A 15,210-nucleotide genomic window follows, 5' to 3' on the forward strand; every position below is an offset into this window, starting at 1 on the left:
TCTAACATCATCTCCAGTCACCGTATCCTCTTTAAACGTTTTTCATTACATTTGTACCTATTGTTATTGACTGATCAGCGAGCATACTGTAGATGATGAAATGTACTATTAAAATATTTCTAAAAATATTATTTATTGCGTTTAAATGATAATTATTAAAGAATACTTTAAATATAAAAAATGTGATTTCACAAGAATTCGTTTAAAATAAAATATTTAAATATGCGTGTTTCAATAGCGAAAAAACATTTAAAGTAGAATAAATATTGTACAAAAAAAACATTAAAATAATTATTTGATTATTGGTATTTGAGATTCATATAGCTTAAAATGTTTGAATAGTTTAATTAATATTGTGCAAAAGTTTGAATCCTCGATTTAAAATCGTAAATATCTTTGAATTTCTTAACTACGCGTAATAAAATAAATAAATTGAAATATTTCAATTAATCGATTTATTTTTATATTTAATATTGCGTACTACCCACGTTTGCCATACTCACGGTGACGACCATTTCATTATATCCAAGAGGTAAATCGTGTCAGTACTCTTATTCTAATAGCTTTTGCTTTCATTGTTATTTTATTGCTCCGGCTGAGTAACTCCGTTCAACAACACTCAAACGTAATACTTATACATATATGGTATATAATATTATTATATTCTATAAATTGATAGCCGTATTCATGACTGTCATAATGTTAGATATTTTTTTTTTAACCTTCACCAAGCCATTATGTTATTTATTCTACGATCGTGACATCTTTGCTCTGTTTTGGGGCGTATAATAGGTTTTGATTGGTAAAAAAAAAATAAAAAAAAGTAAAGCATCATACTCATTGAGTGCTTCTACGTGTAAATTGTGTCATAATAATGTTATTATTATGTCTTGTCCGTTCCCGATGGGCAATGTAATAAGTGTAATAACAACCTATGGCTACCGCGCCTGTTGTGTCTGAACATTTCATCAGTTATGGAATGCAATTTGGGTCAAATATCAATAATTAAAGACACGAAGAAACCCGGTTACATCATGTAGAGCAAACCGGATTTAGTGCGGAAGTGATACACATACAGGAAAGTGATATACATTTGTGCATATGTATGTAATAAACGGAAAGTGAAAACAACTGTCGTTTTTTCTCACACAACTTATATTCATTATTAAAAAAAATATATTTATATATATTTATAATAATAATAATAGTAATACATAATATATAAAAGTTTATTTATTTACAAACATTGGGAGTATTTGAGCATATTTTATTTTTGGAACATTAAGTATAATACTATCATATTTTTATGAGGATTTAATGTTTCAAAAAAAAAAAAAAAAAAACCAGCATTTAGCAAAGTGCTAAATATACAGTAAGTTATGGCTTTCACCTCCGCCAGGTGAAACTGCTTAGCTAAATGGGTGTGAAAACATCCTTATCGTTACTACGTACAAAATTCATAATACATTTATATACGAAACCTATATAACGCGTTACACATTATTAATTAAGCTTAAACAAAAATAATATTATTTTATTATTAATATTACGTTAAAATAAAATATAATAATATAATATATAGTTATCGCATGTATAGTGTGGGTCACTGTACTCGGCTTCTATATATATATGTCATTATATTATATTATGTTATTTACAAATGGAAATATTATTAAATTATTCCGTTTAAAACTGTACGTTGTGGCCTCTTAGAAACGCGTCGATCTGGCCGGCGGCCAAGCTCTGTTGTCCGGGCGTTCGGCCGGGCTGGACTAGCACGAACTGCTGTTGTTGCGCTTCCGGTTGTTGTTCGAATCGCTGTGGCTGTTTGGGCGCGAACTGCGACGCCGCCGGTTCGAAACGTTGGGACGGCGGTGGGAAGAACTGTGCCGACTGCGGTTGGAACTGCGGTTGCTGCTGTTGCTGTTTCTGTTGCTGTTGTCTGAAGAGGTTTTGCGATTGTTGGAACGCCAAGGCCTGTTGCTGTTGGACCAATTGCTGTTGCGGACCCGGGGCTCCCGGAAATGCGGCGGCGGCGGCAGGTCTCTGGAAGTCGAATTCGACCGGTCTTTGTGGCTGGAATTGTGGCTGGAACGGTTGGAGGGCCGGCCGGAATTGCGGTTGCGGTTGTTGGAACTGCGGCGGGGCTTGTGGTCGGAACTGCTGAGCGGGCAGCGGCTGTTGTCTAGCCGGCTGCAGCGGCAAACGCTGATTGATGTTGATGCCGGCCTGCTGTTTGGGCACCTGTTGGAATATGACCGTGTTGTACTGGCCGGTGGCCGGGTCGAATACCAGTTCGGTGGTGTACAGAGGCGAGTTGGGCCCGGCTGGCGTTTGGACTTTGCCGGCGGACGTCAGCGCCGGTTGTGGCAGGTTCCGGATGGCCGACTCTAGATTTCCGGCGGCGGGAAGGAACTGTGGTGGTGGTGGTGGTGGTGGTGCGGCAGTGGACGATGGGCGGTCGGCTTGCAACTGCACCGGCGATATCTGAGGGGGTGGTGGTCTCCTGGGAGCTGATTCTTGGAACGCCGATTGCTGCTGCAGCTGTTGTCTGCCTGGTTGACGGGGTGTGGTGGACGGTTGGGGTTGCGATTCGAAATCGCCAAACGTCTGCTGGAACAACGTGGTGGTCGGCCTGTTGCTGTTCTTGGGCTTAGGTCTGCCCGCGTTGGCCGGAACGTTTTCCTCTTCGCCCGGTTTGCCCGGCTGCTCTTCTTCGTCCTCGGCGGTGGACGCGTTCGGGTCGCATGGGTTGCCCTGCACGTAAGTGAACTCGCGTTTGTTGCCGTCCGGGTCCACGTAACCGTACTTGCCCCTGACCACGCAGTCCGTGCCCCTAGTCTCCTCTTTGAAGCTACCGTCGTCCGCCTCGTAACCGAACGTGAACGAACCGTCGTCGTTCAGCTTGTTGAAATTTCGGATCGTCTGCGCGGTCGGTTCCTTCTGTTGAGGCTGCTCCTGCTGCTTGAGTCGCTGTTGGACGAGCTGTTGAGCTTGCGGCGACTGGGCTCTCAGACCGGCTTTTGTCGGCTGCTGCCTGATGATCACTTGCGACTGCTGTTCGTCGTCTTCGTCGTCGGCGGCGGCGACCCCTTGTTGTTCGCGGGCCCGCTGCTGCAACACCCTGGGAGATTGCCGGATCACGACCACCGGTTGTCGTTCGGTTTCGACGTCCACCTGTGGTCTTTGATGCAAAGGCCTGCGCGTGATCAACACCGGCTTGAACTGTTGCTGTTGCGCCTCATCGTCCGCGGCGCTTTGTTGAGCGTCGTCTCGTTCGACGTCGTCCGCTACCTGTTTCACGTTCACTCGTCTACTATCCACATCCGTCGACAACAGCGTTAACAATAGTAACGCGCTCTGCGAAAACCACAGACAAACAGTTATTAATATGAAAATATTATATTTATAAACCGATTTTTTTTCAATTGGTTTAAAATCAATACGATATAATATCAATTTCAGATATAGTAACAATATAATATAAGACACGAGACAGGATGGTTTTTTTTGTCCGATTAACCTACGAAAATAAATTTGAGCTTGTTTTCTATAAATAAAATAATGTAATTGTCTTTAGTGTAGAAATTATTGGAATTTTTAGGATTTAGTGTGAAATAAGGTAGTTGCCAAATTACGAGAAGACTAAGACATATTTACAAAATATTTATGAGAAATAAGATCATATTATCTGAAAGTATTTCCAACCTGTGCCCGCTCAAATAAAAAAACTTTTAAATTCTTTTAAATTTCAATAATTTTGTTGGTTATAAGGCAATACAAATAATTAATTATAAAGTCTTGTATGATGATAAACATTAACGGTAATCAATTATCATATAAGTCTATTATAAACTTGATTCAATCGGACAATGTCTTTTACGTTAATGACGCGAGTTTTCATGTATTTGTTATAACTCATTGCTGGTGCGGTTCATAAGTTTTTCCATGTACGTGGTTATCCCAGGTGTGGACCACGATAGATCTTTGTAACTCGTAATAGTGATATTTTTACTATTATTATTATTATTATTATTATTATTATAGACGTGTCGCAATGTCCCGAGAGGACGAAAACAAAAAACATACTCGCAATAGTAATAATAATAAGAACACTCGCAGGCTATAAATCACGGCACCTATATATTACACGTGTAATAACAGAATTTTATATTATATATAATATTATATGTGTTGGAAAACCCACGCCGGTTCGAACTACGAGAACATTATTCCCACGGTGAACCCGCGTGTGACCCGCGTACGCGAAACGTCAAGGACGCCGTATATATAGTATAGATGTCACGATCTATTATAATGCACCTATATAGGCGTCAGACTTGTGTATTTCGAGAAATACGCCGAGGGCCACGGGTCAAACGATCAGAAAACGGACCGTATTATATGACGAAATCGTTTTTACGAAAATCCCTCGCACGTATATTGTTGTATTAGACGAGGAGAATTTGCGTAAAAATAAATCTCGATAAACTGCGGTAAAATAGCTGCAACTGTTGGTGTGAATGATATATCTCTTAACGGAGAGAGAAAAAGTAAAAACTTTCATTGGAACATTTGAAATATATTAATACAAATAACAATTTATACAGTCATGTTTAATATGATAATAATAGAGTAATTAACAGGTAACGGTTGAACGTTAAACGATTTCAGGACGAGCAGTTAACTAGTTCATTTTTGACGTCAGTCAAAAAATAATTGTCAACGTGTTACAGGTACAATAATTGATAAAGGTAATAATTGATGGAGTCACTTGCAAAAATCACAAGGTATCTACAATTTTAACGGTAAAAAACACATCACGCAACTCTAATAATGTATAAGTATATGTAAAGAAACGGATAAGCACAAAAGAAGTTTCTGTCGACCGCTCCACCGAATAGCGCCAGTAACGTTACGGTCCGTTGTTTTGTAATATAATTATTATTATCGTATTATCATTACCGTTATCGTTACTATTATTATTGGTGTTGTTGTATAACTCAATGTGTTTGTTGTGTGAGTGTGTGTGATGACACACGTAGATAATAGCAAACGTAAAAAAAAAAAAAAAATATATGTATTATAAGCCTAGATAACGATTAGTGAAAGTTGCATACTTGCACACTGTGCTTATTATTATGTTCCGGCCCGTCGAAAATTAAACGTTCGATATTATGATAATTCGATTTTCGAAAAAATAATTGTGTTATACATTATTCAATTATTTTTTCCAATAGGTACCCATATATACACGGTATATAGGCTCGCAACTATTACGAAATCGTTACGAGTAAAGTAGAATGATGATAATAATGATAACAATATTATTATTTGTAGTAGTCGAACGCTATAAATATTATTGCAAAAAATATTAATCCTAAATATACACATTATATTTTAATACGATATAATACGTATATTTGATAAAGAGTTGCACGCGCGGACAACGTATAATACGAATATATAATATTATAATATATTGTACCTCCGGCTGGTGATTGCGCAATGACGGTCGAATAATTTAAAATGGACCGTTGACCGGCGGGCACTCGAAAAAATAATAATAATAATAATAGTAATAGTAATAATAAACGTACGATTCGTATACAATAAAGCACGTACTTATATTATGTCTCCTCAGTTGAGAAAAAAAATAAAAATAAATAGATTTTCGTTTTCATCTCAAGGTTCGTAACGATGATATTATTATTATTCTTCGCTTCGAATAAACGATATGAAAGGAACATGCTGAGTAACTATCTGGTCAGATAATATGTACCTAATTGACAACCTCGCGGGGTAATCTGAACCCATACAACGCGATACACGTGGATGATATATCAAGGCCTTGCATGTCCACAATATATAACAGATATGACATCTGAGGAAGTGTAGCTAATACAAGTTATCGATCTTTTGCGTCGAATCGAAAACAAAACCATTCGTTTTCATTCTCATGCTGTCGTTTCTAATCTCCGGCGCAATATTATATATTATTATTATTATTATAGTGCGCGTCTTCTTCAGTCGACCGTGCGAGTTCTTATCATCCATACGACTACAAGACGTATACCCAGTGACAAGTTAAAGTATAATAGTATAATGTATAATATTTGTACTGGATACGATAACATTGCACGAGAATAGAGTCGGGAAAAAAATACATTACACTGAAAGCATGACGTATACAGAATATTAAATCGCCCGAAAAAAAAGTCGTAAACAGATAGTACACACAATGTATCTGTGATCACGTTGCGGGTAAGTATGTAATAATTTATTAACAATAAATAATAAGTAATTCAACGATATCAAAAAAAAAAAAAAAGACGTTCCTCAAAATTATCAATGTTCAATACAGACGCGTTAGTTTCTTTCGGGAAAATATCTATACTTACAAAAGTACAATATACGCAATGCGCTTCCATACTATTGTTTTTAAACATTGATCGATGTAAAATTAAAACAATAATCAATCATTGATATTATTAAATATCGGTTACACACGCTGCACAACACGAATGTGTTATAATATATTTATATATTATTAGTTTAAACGATATCAAAACGCGACCAGGAAAATCGTTTTAGGTAGGTACAGCCGAAAATACAATTCGCATACATTACAATATATTAGGTATATGATGGGTTTACTCACCAAGAGGTATGTCGTGTACTTCATCGTGTCGGCGGTACCGTGCGGCTGGTTGAAATAATACCTATGCGCTTCGAGTGAAAACGCGCTTTTTTAAAATTATTTTTGTCTTTAAACTGTGTAGAAAAATCAAAAATAATAATAACAATCAACTCTGCAGCGAATAATACGCACGTTACAGCACCGTGGAAGGCACTGCGGCGATAGGTTTGCGAATGGTCCTTAAACGATCGTCTTATTCAGTGGCGTACACTGACCGGACGAGCGGGTGCCGAGTGGGTTTTATAACTTTCCCCCGCCGTCGAGTAGTCTCGGGGCCAAATCCGCCGCTCTCGCACACACCATCGACACCGCAACCGTAATATCGTCGTCGTCATCGTGTACGGGTACTACTCCTGCCGAATCTCCTGCAGATTCGCGCGAATCTCTCCCGCGCCGCATCCAGCTCGAACCTCCTCAGCGGTCGCGTAACCGTCACGCGACATGTCAGAAATCGTTTGCGTAACACGGACATTAGATACGTGTACCTACCCATATAAATGTTTAACGTTTGCAATACGATATCGTATTAATTAAGTTTAATGTCCTATCGAAACCGGTAGGTAGGTAGGTACCTAAGTATGATGTCATGTATCCGTTTGACCATTTTCTATTGATATATCCACCACATATAAACCTGAATCTCTCGGTAGTTGTCGTCACTCGTTTTCGCCAAAAATATATTGACCGTTTCCGTCATAGCCTTTTTTCTCCAAAAATGAAAAAAGGTACGATTCCTAACTGTTTTCATTATAGGATATTACCGTAAAAAAGTTTGGTAACCAATAATTTTAATTTTCATACAATACATTTGCATACAACGATTAATTTGTTAAAAGAATAGAAAAGAATACAACAATTAAATATTTATAGAACCTATAGTTCAAATCGTCAAAATGCAATTAATAAATAGTTAGGTAATACGATTTATGTGATTTTTTAAAAACCATAATTTAATTGCATTGTTAGACTTGGAAATTGTTATGAGTTTTATGACCTGTATTATATTTATTATGACATTTTTAATATAATAGACATAGTGGGTGGTAGAACATTTTCTAGACATTTTAGTATAATATTTGAATTCACGATGTCTGTACTTTTGTATGTGGTTCTCAAGTAATAATTAGTAGAAACAAGAATCGTATATTTTCGTTGTTGGGTTTTTAGAGGAAATGTCCTTATTTTACCTAACCATAATATAATATAGAAAGATATAGACTTATATTTCTTCAGCTACTAAAATTAAATTTTTTTTTAGATTTTTTAGTAGTTATCAATTATAATATTATGTTTATTTTGTATTTTAATATTTATACAATTTAATAGTTGTTACAAATTACCGTATTTATTGAACAATATTTTATATTAAAATTTAATCTTAGAACTAGATTTATCCCTACAAATAAAATCAGATATAAATGACTAGTATCTGTTGGAGTAAATCGAAGATACTAAATTACTGAAATAATTATAACATTTTCACTAAAAATAAAAGTAATATTATCATCTTCAAGTAGGTAGTAGGTAATTATAATATTATTATGTTATAATTACGTAAGTACGTAAAGAAAATTATTAAAAATTGGTTATTAAAAAAATGTGATTTTAATTGTAATATTTTTGTGTTAGTGATGTTTTTGATGTTTTGTACTTATTATATTCAGTTCTTTTTTTTTTTTTTTTTTTAAATTTGTATTTATTTTTTAAGTTTATAATGTGTCTTCTTTTTTTCATCAGATAATTTCCTTTATATAAGTTGTTAACTCTTTTGTCCCACCACAAGCAATTGCTTACTGGGGTCAAAATAATCAAATATTTTTTCTGTTTGTAACTTGTATTTATAATTTTTGTTAATATGATAAATAAAAATATAATAAAATAAATATTTTCTACAAAAAAAAAAAAAAAAAATGGCTATACTTAACAATAAATAGTGCATCAAATATTATAAATATTTATAATTATTAAATAAAATAATATGTCTTATTATATTTGAAATAAGTGAGTAGTAAGTACCAATGTAGTATTTCTACAAAAATTGACTGAATTGTAAATTTTTTGAGGGCGTATATTACAGAATATTTAGGCATTATATATTCAAATTAATATTTGCCAAGATCTACAGACCTGATCTCGGAAAACATAATAATATTATAATTTTGTAATAGTGATTAATAACATAATGTAACCGGCGAAAACGTATTGTCGTTTATTTACCGCACCTTTGATTATTATTTTTATATTGTACTGTGTGGCACATAATAGCATATAACTATATAATATCGTAGGTACGGGCAGTATATTATAGATGTAGAATATCGATTGCCCCGGGATGACGTTTAGACCCGTAACGGGTTCGCACACCGTGTTGTAAAGTTCATTTAACGTCGTTTTATTGTTATATACGCGTTCGGTTCTTTGTCCACGTTTAAGCGTCAATGCATTATATTGTTTTTGTATTATACATACAGGTAATAACTCATAAACGCATTGTTCAACGGCACATACGGTATCACAATAATAATATTTTGTACACGTAGGTCGTCGGATCTGGTCTCCACAGTATAGAGACATTATACGCGTAGTCGAACTTATCTGCAGACGACAATAATATTATAATGTCACTATAGAAATATCATTCAGTTTGATAACGTCCACGGGATAAATTAAAACGCCGTGATTGACTCGTAATTCGGAGGTTCACGCAGTTTCAGTGTTGCACAAATCGACCTACTGAGTTTAGTTCTCGAGTGACGATTTATAGCGCTATGTCTATACATTTCAATGATACAGTAGAACGTGTTTAATGTGGTATAGGTATGTAGCAAAAGTATTGTTTATATAGAATATGGTAACTAAGAAAAAAATAAATGTTTGTTTTTAGCTACACACGACTTCTTACGGTAAAAGTCGAGTTCTAGTAGATAATTACGCACTATGATAATGTATTTTTATAGAATATAATAATATGCACAATAAACAGTGAAATCTCCACTAATAGCCACTTCTGAATAATGCAAGATACCAATGGATAATATTTTTTAAGAAAAAATTACAAAATTCCTATAAAAAAACGTTCTAAATACCGAACAAGACTTTAGTCAAAACGGTATCCCACAAGTTGTATAAGATTGAATGTAAAATACATTTCTTGTCATATTTGATTTTAAATTTAAATTTCTTATATACTTATAAATAGCTTAAAAAAAGTTGAATTATTTTGAAAATTTTATCACAAATAAAAAACGTAAGAATCTAAAAAGGAATTCGATTTCCACGAACCAAAACGAATTTCATGTACGAGTATAAGCTATCCTATAGCGACTTATATGGGTTAAATGCAAATCTCGAGTCTCGAGGAATCTATTGATATAACTTTTATTGAAAACGGTCTAGTAGTTTTTGAGTTTATAGAGGACAAACAAACAAAAAAACAATCATTTTTACATAGGTAATATAGATATATATCCCAGACGCGTGTTTCATCCTACATTCGTTCTGTAATATCACGGAGTCCCACAATATAGGTACAACTATTTTTGATTACTTTACATAATATATAATAATAATCCTTCTGTCTGCTGCATATGTACGTGTGTCGAAGTAGTCTCGTTTTCATCGCACGCTCCGTGTATTGATACCTGCAGGTCATCAATAAAGTAAAATATATTTAATTTCAATATACGTTAAATTTTACTCGGTATAACATGTATTTTACATAATCAAAAACACCAAAATTCTATCGTATTCACCCATTAAACGTTAATTTGGCACTAATACGCTGTACCTGCAGAGTCAGACAGCGTTTCTTAGTTACTGCGTAGTAATAAGACTAGTATAAGAGTATAATTTAATATTATTATAGTAAAACTGACATGGAAAATAAAATAAAAACTATAAAGGTCCCACACTGATTTATGAACCATTCGACTGAAAATATTATATGAAAAGGCTAAATTGAATTATGACGCATGGGCCAACAATCATTATTACGTCTATATTATAGTTGCGGCACAACCCCGGGGGTCTTTTCACGACTGCAGTGAATATGGCAAATATCTACCTACTTCATCCGGATGGCGATCTACATAATAATATTGTTGTTATGCAATATCATGTAGTATCGAAAATTATCTACACTAAGTACAGGTATTATATTTGAAATACACTGTTATAGATATTCGTTTTATTCTAAATTATTATGTTATAAGGTGCAACAATATTACGTACGCCGTAATCTGATTTTAAAATGGTTCACCTCCACGATGTCTCTGTGTTAATGTTTTGTATTTTCACAGGATAATCGCTTTATTATAATATATGACCATAGGAAAAAATATTTTAAAATTAAAAATTATACAGTAATATATTTTGTAAGCTCGACAATAGTCGACACGCTATTATTATTCCTTATAACGCATTAAATAAGTTTTGTAACAATACAAATATTATAAGTACTTATTGAGTTACCGGTAAGTTTTCATAAATATTAATTTTATTTAAAATCGAATGTTGTGCAATTTTGTTATTCAAAATAACGTCGATTTTGTTGACATTATAAGTATTGTGTAATTACATATTATTTTTCAATGGATTTTTAATGACAATACAAATCTAGGTAAAACAATTTTATCATTTCCACTTGTAAATTGGTTGAAGTATAATGCTTAATCATTAATGAAAGTAAATCGTATATAAATGAATCTTAATACTATTACTAGTTACACATCATGTAACAAGACTAACCTATTTGTTTAAGCTAAATAAATAATTAATAATAACAAAAACACTACACCGACCTGTCAGACAAATTTCAGTGCAAAAACGGTGACTAATTTTTCGAATTGTTCATTACATGAATAGCCATTTTAGTCGTTGTTCGTGAGTGTTATATAACTCAATAAAATAATAACGATTCGATCAATGCAGACCATAGCTTATATAGGTAGTACGGTATTAACTTGTTATTTAGATACCCTTTTAACAAAACAAATTACCGATTATAATAATTATAAGACTTCCATTGTTATTTAAGTTATAAGTTAGGTATAACCAAACACATCTGTACCTATCTATAAGTTATTAATCCTATAATTGTTCGTTGAGCAGCTTTAAATATTTTGGTATTATATATTTTTATTTAAACTATCTTACGGGCGAGATTAAAATCTCATAAATTTACATTTGTTAAAATCACTGAGAAATTAAATAATAATTATCATTTATGCATAGGAATAAGATATGCACGTACTTAACGTTAACTTGGTATCTTTATTAGAAACTTTAACATAATAAAAGATAAAGATTTTTAACCGATACAGTATGTTACATACTCGTATTATGATATTTATTATGTAATACGATGATTATTTTTCGATTTATCTATTTTCATTACCTACATAAAAATTAATATTTTGTTATTGTTATAATAGACATCGATTATAATGTTGATATCTACCTACTAAACAATCGTTATTATAACGATGTCAACTATACTCAATTTAAATCTACACCCACAAAAAATAATATGTAATAGGTATACAATATGATTTATGTTTATCGTTCTAATAATCAAAATTAGGTATCTAATAAATTATAATATGATAATCGTTAAAAAGTAAAACTTTTTCTTAAAATAACTAATTAAAATTAAAAAATTAAACAAACGAATGTTTGAATAATATTAACGATGTTGGTATAGTGTTATGAGAAAAAAATATAGCAGCAGTTCTTATAATTTTACGTAATACATTCTCTGTAGACTTTTTAAATAACAATAATCTTTCACGCTTAAGAAAACTGTAAGCTGTTAATGTTTCTTATAATGTGAACATATTTAATTTTAATTTAAGAAAATACTTTTTTCTCATGTATCTTTACGCCATTTCGTTTGAATTGTTCTGTTACACATTTTGCTTATTACGTTACGCTTACAATACTTTTAGCGTAAGAAATAAACTTCTACTAAATGACTTGATACTTTTGCTCTACACCTTTCTGTTCCTTTTCAGTGTTTGGTAGTCAGAATCTCAGTGTATTATACAAAGGTTATACGGGTTGTTTATGATTTATTTTCGGCCTTGGCTGATTCAACAAGATCTGTTGACCCAATTGCATTGCATGAACCTGAAAATCTGTCTTCAGTTAACTTTGGCAATCTGTCAACTGTAATTCGTATTACGAAATAAATTATTTTTAAATCTCGCACTTTTCAGGCGTGAGAAATAAAATATATATTTTTATATATCAACATTATATTATTATTCTGTATTGAAAATGACCATGTCGATTTTTGTGTTTAAAAATATTATGAAATTCTGATAAAAGTGTATGAGATATTATTTCTATATAGGTATTATCTGAGAAAATGTATTTATTATTATAGATACTATAATATATTATATATTATTAACATAATAATATTCAACATTAATATTCGTTTAAAATGAAAAATATTTGAAAATTAAATTTTTCAATGTTAACTTATTTTAACTTAATTTTGTAATGTTATATTAGTTAAGATTATGTAATCGGTATGCTAATTGTTAGATTTAAAATATTATTATTATTATTTTAGAGTTGTTATAACTAATAAAATTATATATTTTTAAGCTTTACTCAAACACAATAAATATTATTTTATTATATTTTGAAGTTGAATCCTCAACTATGCGGTTACTTTGAAATGCGTAGTTGAATTTAATTAAAAAGACGTTCAACGACAACCGCCTATATGTTTGTTGTAACTATAAAATCGTTATTCCCTACATAATATCGGGTTCGGCTCGATCGTTGTCTGACTGACATCTCGTGAGTAAGAATCATTTACGCAAAACGTATTAAAGAAATTGAAACCGATTTCTAAAAAAAAAAAAAAAAGAAAAAAAGCGAAGCCGACATCCGGCGAAAACAATCTAAAACGTTTATGTCTATTATCGGTGCCAATTGGCGGCCTTGAACTTCACCACAATTTTCTCAGGCAAGCACGCAAACACTATTTTAGATGTCACTTAATCACAATATATTAATAATAAATATAATATTGAATATACCATATAAGAATACTGATAACTTTGGACACGGTCGGCCGCGGTCGCGATTTCATCAGGCAATTTAGTCATCACGAATGCAGCGGGGCCGGAATGGTTAATATGTTCGCATTGTTTCGGTTTTCACCGATGGCGAGCCGTTTTCGAACTGTTGCACCATGACATACGCGATAATAATAATATTATAATGTTTCATTCATATACCATCTCACAAGGCACACGCACATTACTCGAAGGGAAATACGAAGTCAAGTCATCGTTGGTAATAATATTTCACAACAGCAGCGACGTTGGAGCTATGGCCAAATCTGCAGGATACTATTATTTAGCCTAGCAATATACACACGTCATCATACATATTCAATGTTTAACCCAGACAATTTTTCTGGGGTTCTGAATTTTCAGATTTTTTTTTTCATCGGTGATACATTATATAGATTAATACTTATTAAAATAAACTCGGTACGTTTGATTTTGATACATATTATATTATTATTTGTTTTAAACAAATTACAAACATATTATTATTATTATTATTACTAATTTTAAATTTAATCTAATGCGATAAAAAGTTTTTCTCGCATTAATCGATTACGTTTTTGACGAACAATTGAGGTGAGTCTTTTTCGCTTTTGTTTCTAATTTTCATTTAATACCTACCGATATTTCAGTACGTCTTTTCCCATCCCATTTCAAAGTTTTGACATAATTCGATTTATTGTACCGAATATAATTTAAGTTAACGTCCAGTACAATCACAGAAGTGCCAATTGGTATGCATACAACTAATGGATGAGTATTGTACGTTTTATAAATACTTTTTTTTCGTTAATTGTATTTTTCAGGGGAGGGGAAATTTCAGAGGGATATTTGACCCTTCTCTGTAGAATAACCGAATTTTAACACTGTAATAACAATGTTAAAATGTTACAGTCAAATCGCGATAACTTGAAAAATTTGATAACTCTAATCTTTTTATAATATCCGGGTATTTCAGAGTGAGTGATATACACGATGTTTAGAAAACAATGACGGTTTGGACTTCTTGATTGACAAATTATGGCAGACTATCGATCTACTGATTACATTTAAAGCGATATTTTACAACCGACGGCAAAGATGTAATTAGTTGACTGTTAACCGTTGAGAAAATATCGTATTAGAAATATAATATATTAAACATAGTAGTGATTCCGAAAACGATGAAAATTATGAGTGCCAAAGAAAAATGTGTTCAAATATTATTACGACGAATCAAGCAACGTCATCATAACAAACCGTTGGGAAATTTGTTGAATTGCGTACTGTATTCTAACGCGGTAAGTATCTATGATATTCGTATTATTATTATGCTGACGAGAGGGGTCAGGGACCGCAACAAAATATCATTACTTCCGATAATCAAACAAACATCATCGTCATAATATTATTATATTAGACATTAGTGCGCCGTACGCGTAT

The 15,210-nt window shown here is 32.8% G+C and overlaps 1 protein-coding gene across 1 annotated transcript; it reads right to left on the reverse strand.

Annotated features, from left to right (window-relative positions):
- Positions 1 to 1,313: 1,313 nt before the first annotated feature.
- Positions 1,314 to 6,927, reverse strand: LOC114119496 (putative uncharacterized protein DDB_G0271606). Its single transcript, XM_027981068.2, has 2 exons — positions 6,662 to 6,927; positions 1,314 to 3,360 (listed from the first exon to the last, which is right to left on the reverse strand). The coding sequence occupies exons 1-2, from the start codon at positions 6,683 to 6,685 to the stop codon at positions 1,687 to 1,689; spliced, it is 1,698 nt and encodes a 565-aa protein (XP_027836869.2). The 5' UTR covers positions 6,686 to 6,927; the 3' UTR covers positions 1,314 to 1,686.
- Between the last annotated feature and the right edge of the window lie 8,283 nt (positions 6,928 to 15,210).

Source organism: Aphis gossypii, chromosome 1, assembly GCF_020184175.1.
Source record: "Aphis gossypii isolate Hap1 chromosome 1, ASM2018417v2, whole genome shotgun sequence".
NCBI lineage: Eukaryota > Metazoa > Arthropoda > Insecta > Hemiptera > Aphididae > Aphis > Aphis gossypii.